Below are 12658 nucleotides of genomic sequence, written 5' to 3'. Positions count from 1 at the left end.
ATTTTACTTAGAGGGATTTTTGTTTTTCTCCCTTCCTTCCTTCCTTTGAAATTTTTTTCTTATTAGAAAGGGAGAGAGAGAGAGAGAGAGAGAATGCAAGCAAATGCAAACCAGCGCCCCCATCTGCCAGCTCACTCCCCAGATGCCACAGTGGCTCCTGAGAGCAGGTCTCCTGTGTGGGTGTCCTTTCCTTGAGAGAAAGAAGAAAATTTCTGTCTGGTGGTTCACTCCCCTGATGACCACAACAGCTTCAGGCTGGGCCAGGATGGGACCAGAAACTGGACATTCAGTCCAGGTACCCTATAAGAATGTCAGGGACCCATGTATTTAAGGCATCATCTGCTGCCTCTCATGGTGTGCATCAGCTGAATTGGCCAGTTAGCAAGTTCTAGAAACTTGGGCATTCATATATGGGATGTGGACATCTCAACTGATGACATCACCACTGTATACACACACTTGAGAGCAGTTTTAATGCTAATATGAGTATTTTTTTTAAAGGCCCAGCATTGTGGTATGGTGGATTAAGCCACTGCCTGTGTCATCAACATCCCGTATGGGTATTCTAACTGCTTTCATTCCAATCCAGCTCCTGCTAATGCACATGGGAAAATAGTGGAAGATGGCCCAGGTGCTGGGGTCCCTGTCACCAACATAGGAGACCCAGATGAAGCACCTGGTTCGGCTCCAGCAGTTGCAGCCATTTGGAGAGTGAGCCAGCAGATGCAAGACATTTTTGTGTCTCTCCTTTCTCCAATTCTACCTTTCAAATAAGTAAATATCTTTTTGAAAAAAACGTTCATAGAAAGTGGAATTAGAGCATATGTTTGCTTCAGTGCCTACTTTTAAAATGTGTAACATATCTTTTTTGGTAATGTGCATTTCCTGTGAACAGCTTCACCATGAGCAACCTCTGAGCGATATTCCTGGCTCCCCTATGTCCATCAGACCATCATCAACCCACTTTGCAGCCCCAGGCAAGACAGCCTAGTCAAGTTCACACAGCAGCTAGCAAAGCCCACAACAGAAAGTCAGGCTTCTAGGAGTAGCAGGCAAGTCAGAGTGAGCAACCCCAGGCACCAAGGAGAGCTTGGGATGCAGGTGTATTTCCCGGAGCTGGGCCGTGTGTGTTGTCCCACGTGTGTTTGTGGCAGTGTGGGCTGGTATAGAGTGCATGGGGGAGGAATCTCGGTATTACTGTGTCGAGGAGTCCAGCAACTCCTCTAAGTGAACACAGGGCTGGCATGTAAAGGCTACCACACCATCTGCAATACACCCCAAACAGTCATTTAGGGTGGTCCTGTGCTTGCTAGGGACCAGGACCTCTTTGGTTTTTCTAAAACATTACAAAATAAGCATGCCCCAGGACCCTTGCTCCTGCTTTGCCTCCTTCCTGGGATGTTCTTCCCATACGTGGCTCACTTTGTCACCCCCCCACACACACACACGTCAGCTCATTGTGTTATTGAACCAGAGAAGCCTACCCTGGCCACTTGGTATAAAGTGAGAGACCTCGACTCCTAACACCACTCTCCTCCTGGCCTCACTTTGCTTTCCTCCATAACCCTAACCTTTTTCTCTTTGCCATGTGCTTCTTTCCTTTAAGATGCATTAGAACAGATCATTTATTTTGTCTACCAGCTTCTCCAGTGCCTATTTTTAAAAATGTCTGGTTCATACTGGCCACTTCATAGTAATTGCTGTCCTGCATCTGTTTTGTCTCTGTGTCTCTCGCACCTGACATGCAGTGAGTAGCCACAGCCCTATCATACGATACTGTTCTACAGGAGCACTCGGAGCCTGCCTTGTCCGGCACATGAGGCTTGTGCAGCACAGCATCTGCCTTGCTGACAGTCATCTGCCATGTCTCCTGACTATCTAAGGGATTCCACCCTGAACCACTTCTCTGACCATTCACCAGGCAGCACCCCACCCCACTCTGGCTGGGTTTGTCCCAACATGTTTGAAACCATGTCCCCTGCTCCGTGGTGGGCACAGCTCACCCAGAGTAAAGTCATGCGTGCCTCGTTGCCAACTCCTCCCTCTAGCAAGTCTAGGACATGGCAGCGCCACACCCAGTTATCCTTATAGACAGTTGGGTGGGAGCAGAAGGAGCAAGGCATCTACTGGTAGGTCTCGGCACTCAGGGCACCATCCCGGAGACCTTTCCCACCTTCCTGCAGATCTCATGCAGAGCCTCCCACACACGAATTTGACTCTAGCTTTTCTATGAAGCTGAGCACTGCATCTGAGTATTCTGTCCCATGCCACTTAAGATTCAGTTCAAAAGATAAATAATATCTTGACAGAATAGCATAATCTGAGCACACTGCCTGTGATGTAACAAAGCCGCAGCCTCTGATACCAGAATCCCATATGGGTGCAGGTTTGAGTCCCAACTGCTCCACTTCCTGCCCGGTTTCATAGAAGCAGTGATCTAGAAAAAGCAGCAGATGCTGGTCCAAGTACCTAGGTGCCATTCCCACTCCTTCTAACTGTGCGAGACCCCATTGTAGCTCCTGGCCCCAGGCTTTGGCCTGGCTCAGCCCTGGCTGTTTTGGCCACTTGGAGGGTGAAGCAACAGATGGAAGACAGACTCACACTCTCTCTCTCTATCTCTATCTCTCTCTCTCTCTCTCTCTCTCTCTAGCTCTTCCAAATTATTCACTCTTTTTTAAAAGCATCTTCTGCTTTCTCAACAAGAAGCATTTTTAGCTAGGTTAGAGAGCCCTGTTTCCTTGGTGTTTCCCGCAGATTCAGTGGCTCATCATGGCCTGGCTGAGAGCATCTTGTGTGATGCCAAGGGGCATAGAGCAACAGTCTTTATGCATCGCTTCATGGAAAAAGACTTGTAAAACCCCTGTGTCTTCCCCCGGGTGATTGCAAAGCAAGTTACATAGCTATGAAAAGTAACTGCGAGTCTTAAATAGTGCTTTATTTTAAGCCTGAGAACATTTCTCCTTCATTAATGAAATCCCTTCCAATTTCCAGATTTTTTTTATTTAGTGATAGCCTACAAGTTACTTGCTAAAATAAATGTTCAGTCACTCTCAGAGGAAATATCTGGTACAGTTTGGTGCTGCTTGAGAAATAGATGTGTGAGTAATCACATTTGTCTATAATTTCATAAGAGGAAGGCTACAAGGAATGGGTTTACCATGTGCCAAAAGAGCAAGATTTTAAAAAAGGAATGTCATTGTAACAGAATAAATTTGCATGTGATTTCTTAGCACATACACTTACTGAGCATGCCGATCAGCCTTTTGGGGAGGTTTTTCCTGTTCTTCACCTGTCATAGCCTGGGGTGGATGCCACCTCCGAGCAATGTCAAGGGTAGCTGAGGACTTAATATGCAGAGCAGACAAATGGCAGGCAATAAGTGACAGTGCACATTTGGAAGATATAAATTATGCATCAATGACTTGCCAGCTCTTGGCTTTTTACTTTAAAAAAAAAGGTGCTGTGGTGTTGTTTTGGCTCCTTTCCTGAGTCTGTATTCCTTGCTGCCAGCCAGGATGCTATGCCAAACCCTGACACCGTGTGAATTTGCGCAACACTTTCCTACCCAGAGCACTCATCCATAAATAGACGGCCCTTCCCATACCCAGCCCCAGGAAATCTACGAGCAAGCAGCCAGCCCCGCTTAATTGACGTGAGCCTGCAGGACTGGCAAGGGAGCTACACAGTGCAGCTCCATGCTCCTGACCTTGCTGGACTGCTTACCTAAGGGGCAGGGTATCCTGGTGCCAGAGATACTGCTTTGCTGCTGCCGCCCTAGCAACAGCAGTGGCTGGGTTGGGCTGGTGTTGTTTACAGTCTGGAGAGCTGTGCTCCTTTAAGGAAACAAACTCCTTTGCCTCCTGGCGGACACCAGTCAAGCTCAGCCAGTGCCAGCTGCCTGCAGTTATCCAAAGGGGCATCCCTGGGAAGTCAGCTGGTCTCGCTTACAGAAGAAAAGTTGAAGGAACACAGAGGAACAGTCGCTTTCTGCAAGCACGTGGCCCGCTAGGCTCCTCCAGGGGTGTGGAGGCATGACTGTGGTTTCGGTGCCGGGTGCGTTGGCAGCCGTGGCTGGGCAGGTTGCATCCTGGTGGATTTCTGTCAGCAGCGTTGGTGGGTTCCGGTGAGCAGGAGCTGTTCAGGACCGTGTGCTGTGCTTACAGACTAACCCCACCATGAAGATCCCGGAGCCTGCCAAACAGCAGAGGAATCAGGACCCTGCCGATGACCAGCAGGAGAGCTTTGTCTCGGAGGTGCCCCAGCTGGACCTGACTGCATTGTGTGATGACAAGAGCTGGGAAGGTAGGGGCAGCTGGGATGACGTTGGGCGGGGTGGGGGGTGGATTTCTTAACATGCATATAGAGAAGCACGAGAGAGAAGCATGTCACGCCTAGGTGAAGAACCCGGAGCAGGCGTCTGTACCCCCGTGGGTGTGAATGAGAGGGAGCGAGTGAGCCAGCGAGCTATGCCTGCAGAAATAACTGCGAGTCTAAATGACCAAACATCCTTTCCTCATCATAGGAATGTGTCACATTGAATGACTTCAAGGGGGCTACTTGCCCTTTATTCTGGTGTCACCTTGTAGTCCTTTTTTATTTTTCTTTTCAACTTAGCCAGGAGCACTAATTAGTGTATCCCCGCCCTCCACCACCATCCCCATCCCCCACCCCAGTAGCAAGCTGAGAATGGGAACAATTAAGAATTGCCTGCACCTGATCTCCTCACGCCCACTTGCCAGCCAGGCACCCACCCTCCCCAGGAAGTCCGCTGCCCCCTTTTTTTTTAAAAAAAAAAAATGGGATTGGGTTTGCTTTGCCTGTATGTCTTGTTTCGCATGGATACATCTGTTTTCTAGAATTCAGGCTAACAAACTGAAAGGGATTTGCTCATCCAGGAAAACACTAAAATGAAAGTGCTTTGTCCAAAAGCCTGGGACTCCGTATTTTAGAGAATGTTTTTCGCAAGTCTCTTGGTGAGGAAGAAGAGGGTAGCCTGGTCGCCACTATGATTCAGGAGAGGACATTGCAGCCGCTGCTTCTGTCCTTGCGTCTGTGTTCAACCAGGCGTGAATCTGAGTCCCAAATCAGGGTTGTGCCGTCCCTAGTCCTTCCCCTGTGTAGCCCGCGTGGGAAGTCTGTAACAGAGACACAGGGCCCAGCTTCCAGACAGGACTCCCCACAAGGAGCACCAGCTGTTTCAAGAACCAGCAACCCAGTTCAGCACCTGCATTGCCTCATCTTTCCCCTCCCCTTCCTTACATCTGCCTCTCTGATTTTTTGTTTAAATTAAAAAGCACTCCTTGGGTTCAACTTAAAGAGAGGACCAGCAACTGATCTGGAAGAAACACAAGGTTAGGGGGAGAATTCCATCATGCTCTGCCCCCTGGAGCTTCATGCCTTAGTTCTCCCCCTTCGCCCCCTCACCTGGCCTGATGCTTTTCATGGGCAGTGGGTCTGAGGGTTGGTCAGCTCTTCCCAGCTCACTGTGAAAGAAAGGAAAGAAAAACAAAAAAGCACAGTTGTTGTGTTTTGAGGTGTTATCTTCCCAGGTGTTCTGTGCTTGTTGGGTCCTTGTGGACTTTAAAAGAAGTCCACATGGTAGTTTTTAATACATTGGTGCCCCCAGAGTGTCTGAATGGTCACTGTTACCCCCAAGGAACAGGGGGTCCGGTGTCGGTAGAGCATGCAAAGCCACCCTACGCATGGCACTCTGCTTCTTACCCAGTTCCGTGCTAGTGGCCTGGGAAAAGCGCCTGAGGCTGGCCCACTTACTTGAACCCCTGCCACCCACACAGGGACACCTGCATATAGCTCCTGGCTCCTGGCTCTGACCTGGCTCAACCCTAGCCAACCCTGGCTGTTGTCATTTGGGGAGTTAACTAGCTAATGGAAGGTCTCTCTCCTTCCTCTTCTGTAACTGACTTTAAATCGATACATTTCTTTGAGGTAAAAATGGTTTAGTGATGCTGCCATGAGCTCTAGACGAAAACTTGGACTTTTTGTCAGAATTCCGATTAGTCACATTTTCTTCTCCTGAAATGCACTCAAATTATGTTTTTTTCATGTTTAATCCAGCTCATCTAAAGAGACTAATATAAATTCTTCTTAGAATGGTTGAAGGCCACTTTACAAAACCCTTGAAACTCTGCCATTAGTTAATATAATGAACTTTCATCCCAATAGGTACTATGAGGGAAATAACATTTTGTTTTGGAATCTGGATAGCTTAATAGAAAAGATTACTGAAAAAAATATACATAACATTCCACTAGGCTAAGAAATGTGAATTGTATTATCCATGTAATCTGTAAAGTAGCTTGCTCTGGTTATGTTTTTGTTTGTTTGTTTGCTCGCTTTTGCCAATTACTGTGTTTGTTGTTGAACTTGTGTGTTTCCAGATCCACACAAGTTCATTTCAACGGCACCTTGATTATCCACTCAGTGCTTTAGTGACCTTATGAAAAAGTTTAGATATTATTTACACCTTCTACACTATGACCAATGATAAAACAAGAAGTAGAGTCATTGAAGGAATGTCTGCACAAAATCTAGATAAGAGAATGAAACACAGTTGCTAAAACACCACTTTTGTTTTATGTATAGCTACAATATGAAACAGGCAAAAATTGGTAGCTTTGCAGTTCACTGAAGCAGCCAGTGTGAGTCCACTGTAATAAAACGTAGATGGAAGTCAGAGTGCCCAAACCATGTGAGCCACCAGCCATGCACAGGTCTGCGTCACCAGAACGTGGGGCATCCTGTGGTGTGAGCCGCTCCGTTTGTTTGGTCTGTGCATTCCCCATCCTCACCGCACAGTTCAGACTCCGGGGATCTCGGGCTGTCTGGGAGTGGCCAACTGGCTGGTGTGAGAGCTGCCATCAGTGCTCCCCTGTGGAAAAGTTCTGTGACTTCACGACTTTAAGGCAGCAAAAAGGGAATGAAGGTCAGGAATAGAGTCAATAGACTGCGGGGATGAGACCCTCAAAACAAATACAGGGTCAGGGTCTAAAGATGGCAGATACTGGTTAGGCACTGTCATATTTTCTCCCGTATGGAGCTGTTTCTTAGGGCTTAGTACTTAAAATATCTGCATGACATTATCATTATTATTAGGGTTTCACTATCCAAAGTTAAAGTCATATGTAGTATGTGGTGCTATTTAAAGTCCTTTGGAATTATGTAATTAGAATGTTCCCAGGCGGCCAGTTCATGTTGACTTGGGGTGGCATTTGTGCCAGAACTGGAGTTTAAGTTATTTATCCTGATCAAATTAAAGGGCAACTCTAAAAAAGGGCATAAAATACTTCTTGCATCATACTCATCACTTACTGCTTATTGAAAAGTAACTGTGGAGGTAATTCTCCAAAAGAAACAAAAAGGTTCATACATGTTTTCCACGTGAAGCCTCCCATTGTGTGGATAAGAAAGTATAGGACATAAGAGACAAAGCAGTGATTCAAAGTAAAATATATATATATATATCCTGACCATTCTTTCTACACAGTCCCAGCTGTGCATCATGACAGGCAGTAAATCTAAGCGGTTAAAAGCCAGACTCCTTGGGTTCAGATCCTAGCTCACGGTGCTTAACTAATTTTGTGCATAATTTTAGTGAACCTGTCTCAAGATTGGCCTTCATTTTTTTTCTGTATTTAAATAGAGATAATAACAGTGGGTAGTGATGCAGGATAGATATAGTAGTATCTACTTACACACTTGCTACAAGAATCAAATGAATTGGAACATGTAAAGTGCAGCATGGTGTGAGCCCCATGTAAGCATTAGTCATGTCTTCCACGTATGTTTTCAAGTTATAGTTTCAGGAAAAGTTTGCTGTCTTTGAAATCAGGGCCTGACTCTATCTGATGACTGTGAATGACTCAAAGCACAGAAGAAGAATCCATAATTTCCAGGTTTATTGGGATTATTCGTGGATTTATCAGGAACTGACCACCTTCCTTTCCCTGACGCTGTCCCTAGATGTGGAATGAGAGAGACAGGATGTTAGGAAAGAGGCCAGATGCCTTGGTGATAGACTTGTGAGGAATGTATGTGGAAGGGATCGTAGATGGGTTCTAAACTGATAGCTGATGGGGTAGTTACACTGAAAGTGCAGGTATGTGGATCAAAACCAACTCTAGTGGGGAACGACCTCAGTAGGTAGAGAGATTCATGCTAGCTTTGGCCATGCATTTAATGAGAACTTAAATGGAACTGTTGAGGACTTGCTTATTAACTGCACGTGGGCACTCCAGATACATGAACTGTAAGGACTGAATTTGTAATTGATACAACTTGACTCCTAAATTCTAACTCAGTTTTCCAGACTACTTAAGCAATTTAATAGGACTACTAAAATTCAGTTTGGGGACACTAAGGAAAATGTGCTAGAAGTGTTCTTGCTTTGTTTCTCTGGGCTTCTGTGTCCAGGACACACAGAACCCTCCGAGCGCAATGAAAGGAAAAATGGTTACAACACGCCAAGCAGTAATGGCTGTAAATGACATGGTGGAAAAATGAATATGGAAAAACATGAGCTCTGTTATTCTATGCAAATTTCTTACAGCAAATCTCTTCAGGGGTTGTTGTTTTTCTTACACAGCGGATGGGTCCAGCCAGCTAAACACAAGATAGCTCCATTGGCACCAGCCACACTGGCATTGCTCCAAGAGAGCTTCCCTCCTCCTTCAGTGAATTCTGTTTATTTCCATCCCTCAGGACTGATTATGTTTTATTTCTTGAGTAGCAAGCAACCTTACTCTTTTATCCCTACTATTTTTGAGCCACTGTGCTATCAGCTGACTTGAGTGGATTAATTTTTAATAGAGAGACATGCTATACTGCTGTCCAGAGTTCATTGTAACAAGTTTCATGACCCAAAGCAAAGTCACTGTGCCCCAGAAATTCTGAAAATGCATTCACTTTTGATTCATTTACTTTAATTACTGGAATGAAAATCTAATTTGAAGTCTTGAGTCTTTTCTGCTTTCCCTTGAATAATTTTCTTCAAAACTCCTTATCTATTTCAAGGCTCTAAAATTACCATTTAAAATATAAACTATTTCCCAAATTAGCAACTGGGAACTGTCCATGAACACATCTTCAAAATTAGTTCTCTGGGAAGGACATGAAGTTGGCGTATTGTGCACTCCACTGCTCTTAGTCTCATTTACCTTTTTTAGATGGGTACAAACTGTCAAAATTTGAGAGAGCTTTATAGATTTAATTCATTGCAAACTAAAACACAGAAATGGTTGGTTTGTTGATTATGTTGAGCTATTATTGCATAGCATTTTCTAACTCCTGAAAAGGAGTCTTAAAGTTCAAGACTGTAGAGTTAACAGGAAAGAGAGAAGAAAAAGAGAAATCATGTCAAGGTTTCATGTTACAGCCTTGAGGAGTGTTTCTCTTCTGTAGGCAGGCTACTGATAAAATACTCCTTTTTATTTTGTTAGCATTGGACTTCATCGTAGCTTTGCATTCCTCATTTTCAGATAAGTCACTCACTTACCCTTCCTATATGCCTTATGAGCAAACGCCCCCTATAATTTAGCATTTCATCAGCTGTGTGTTTCCGAGTTTGCCTGAGTGACACCAGGGGAAAGGACACATTTGAGCTTCTTGTCAGCTAAGTGGTTGGTTAAGAATGGACCACAGGATTGACCCTGTGACTCAGTGATCAAGATGCTGCTTGGATTCCCTGCATCCCATGTAGGTGTTTTTGGATTCACGTCCCAACTCCACTTCCGGATTTGCTTTCTGCTAATGCACAACCTGGAGGCAGCAGGCAGTGACTCAAGCACTCCTGTCACTGAGGCAGGAAATCCAGATTGAGGTGTGGGTTCCTGACTTCAGGCCTGGCTGTTTGGGTGAATAAACTGGCAGATAGAAGATCTCCAGCCCCCTTCTCTCTCTCTCTTTTGCATTCTTGTTCTCTCTCTTTCTCTCAAACAAATAAAGTAATTTTTTAAAAAAGCAGAGCTATCTCATAAAGCTGCATTAGCAAACAGGAATGCGCATGGCTGATGCTGTGCTACCTACAGAGCATCCAACAGTCAAGATTCAGTTCTCTGCTTAATCTCTTAATCTACAATCAATCAATTCAAGATGACAGGCAATCTTTTATTAGAGCCATGTCTGAAAAATTTTGTGTTCCTATGGCTGACAATGGAGGTTCATACTAGCCTTCCTAGAGGGAGATTCTGCTAGATTCCGATGAACCCAAGAGCCTCAGACCCTAAGGAAGCCCTTGTCACACCGCCCCTTTAATGTGGAGCAGTCCCAGGAATGCCAGTGTCAACAGCAGGCTGTGTTGTGTGCAGCCCTGGGTCCCCAGGGCAGCCTCCGCCCTGTCCCCAGTGGTTTTGCTCCTCTCTATGTGGCGGTTGCCTGCACCAGTGCCCTCGTGTGCTGCCCCAGGTGATTTCAGACTCATGCCTCCCTCCCAGCCCCATCGCTGCTGCCTTATGAAATACCTTGACCTTCAGTTTTTCATGTTTTCAAGGGATTACCTTCCACTCATCCTCTTATGTCACCTCTAGTCCACTTTCTCTTTGTCTGCTTAGTATGCTGCACTGTTTGTTTCCTTTTTTTTTTATCATTTATTTTTACTTATTTGAAAGGTAAAGTTACAGAGGGAGAAACAGAGAGACCTTCCATTCGCTGGTTCACTCCCCAAAGTGGCCACACAGCTGGGGCTGGGGTATACTCAACCCAGGAGCCAGGAGCCCCCTCTGGGTCTCCTACATGGGTGAAGGCTCCCAAGGCTATCCTCTGCTGCTTTCCTAAGCCACAAGTAGGGAGCTGGATCGGAAGTGGAGCAGCCAGGCTCTAACCAGCACTCACATGGGATGCCCATACCACACACAGTAGTTTCACCTGCCACACCACCTTGCCAGCCCCAAATTGGTCATTTTTGAGCCCGACCAGCAGGCCAGACCAAGTCAGGATGCCTGATGAAGGCCCCCGCCCCGTTCACTGCCAAGTTTAGACACAATATGTTTCCCTCTGCCCCTTAAGCCTCAGTACACAAGAATCTGTCCTTAGCGCTGCTTTTGTTTTTCCAGATAATTATATCATCCATGTTCCCAGATACTATAGGTATCCTTAAACGTTGAGAACCATAAACCATAGGTTCACAGACATCTAGTTACTTTTTTAAAAAAGTTTTATTTATTTATTTGAATGAGTAACATTTACCACATCTACTGTTTTACTCCTAAATGGCCACAATGACCCGGGCTGGGCCTGGAGCTGGGTACAACTTTCCCCAGATCCCCCATGTGAGTAGCAGGGGCTGGAGTACTTGGGCTGTCTCCTGCTGCTTTTTCCCAGGCATATTAACAGGGAGCTGAATCAGAACCCAAGCAGCTGGAACTCAGCTGGCGCAGCCTTGGCCACCAGCATTGCAAGCAGTGGTGTAACCCACTGCACCACAGTGCCAGCCCCTGTGTTGTTTTTAAATTGGCGTACCTGTCTTCCCTATTACCCTGTGAGGTATCAGCAGCCTCAGGCAGTCACATCTGTTAGTGAACCACTCGTTGCCTGTGCTCAGCCCGAAACAACCGCTCACCCCTTTTTTAGGTTTCAGTTTCCTTGTCCAGTGGGTTGGATCAGTGGTTCTCACACATGGGCACACACTAGAATTAATTTATACAGCTTTTCAAAGTAGGGTCAAGGGCATCCCTGGGTCCTCAGCTAAGTGTTCCATGTGAGTGTTGGGGGACAGGTGTATTGGTACCAATTTAAGCCTCCCTGGGAGTTGAGAAATCATCAGCCACATGATGCACAAAGTGAACATGGATGTAGATGTTCTGTGATTGTAATTGCTAAAGATGCTTTTAAAAAGTACTTATTTAAGATCATCACAGACGTTTTTCACAAAATATTCCATTCATTTCTAGAAATTCAGGGATTTAAGATCATTAGCCAAGATCTAGCCTTTTGTAAGTCATGGTAATGCATGAATACATTGAAATGTTAGCTGTTTATGAGTATTATAAATGAAATACCCTAATACATCTGAGATGTATCTTTTTGGGAGATTATTTATTTGAAAGGCAGAACGTCAGAGGAAAAGACTGTTTTCCATCTTCTGGTTTACTCCCCAAATGGCTGCGATGGCTAGGGCTGGGCCAGCCAAAACCAGGAATCCTATCCGTGACTTCCTTCTAGGTGACAAGAACCCGGGTACTTGTCGTCATCTGCTGCCTCCCAGGCATTTTACGAGGAAGCTGGATCAGAAATGGAGTAGCTGGGACTTGAACTGCACTCCCATGGGAGACTGCTGCCACAAAGAGCAGCTTAACCTGCCAGCTCCTGAAATTTATCTTTAAAATCTTTTGATAGGATTTTCTTGACAAGGAATGGAATATATTGAGATAGGTCTTACATGGAACAGAAATAACATTTATCATCTCTAAATGACCAATCAGGATTTTGTGGGCTTTTTCTTTTATATATTTTTTCTTTTAGAGATTTATTTATTATTTGGAAGAGTTACTGAGAGAGAACATATGGTGTGACACTCAGAGATCTTCCATTCACTGGGTCACTCCCCAAACAGTTACGATGGCCACAGCTGAGCCAATCCAAAGTCAGGAGTCAGGAGCTTCTTCTGGGCCTCCCATGCTGGTACAGGGTCCCCAAGTACTTGGGC

At 45.4% G+C, this 12658-nt stretch overlaps 1 protein-coding gene across 1 annotated transcript in view; it reads left to right on the top strand.

Annotated features, from left to right (window-relative positions):
• FAM13A (family with sequence similarity 13 member A) overlaps nt 1-12658 on the top strand; it is a 329846-nt gene that overhangs the window by 297907 nt on the left and 19281 nt on the right. The window contains exon 13 of the mRNA XM_040967337.1: nt 4164-4302. Within this exon, the coding sequence (XP_040823271.1) occupies nt 4164-4302 (139 nt within the window). The remainder of the gene's footprint in view (nt 1-4163; nt 4303-12658) is intronic.

This window comes from Ochotona curzoniae, unplaced genomic scaffold, assembly GCF_017591425.1.
Source record: "Ochotona curzoniae isolate NIBS_2020 unplaced genomic scaffold, NIBS_Ocur_1.0 scaffold_4506, whole genome shotgun sequence".
Classification (NCBI taxonomy): Eukaryota; Metazoa; Chordata; class Mammalia; order Lagomorpha; family Ochotonidae; genus Ochotona; species Ochotona curzoniae.
Note: the sequence above shows the minus strand (reverse complement) of the source record. Positions and strands in the feature narration are given on the sequence as shown.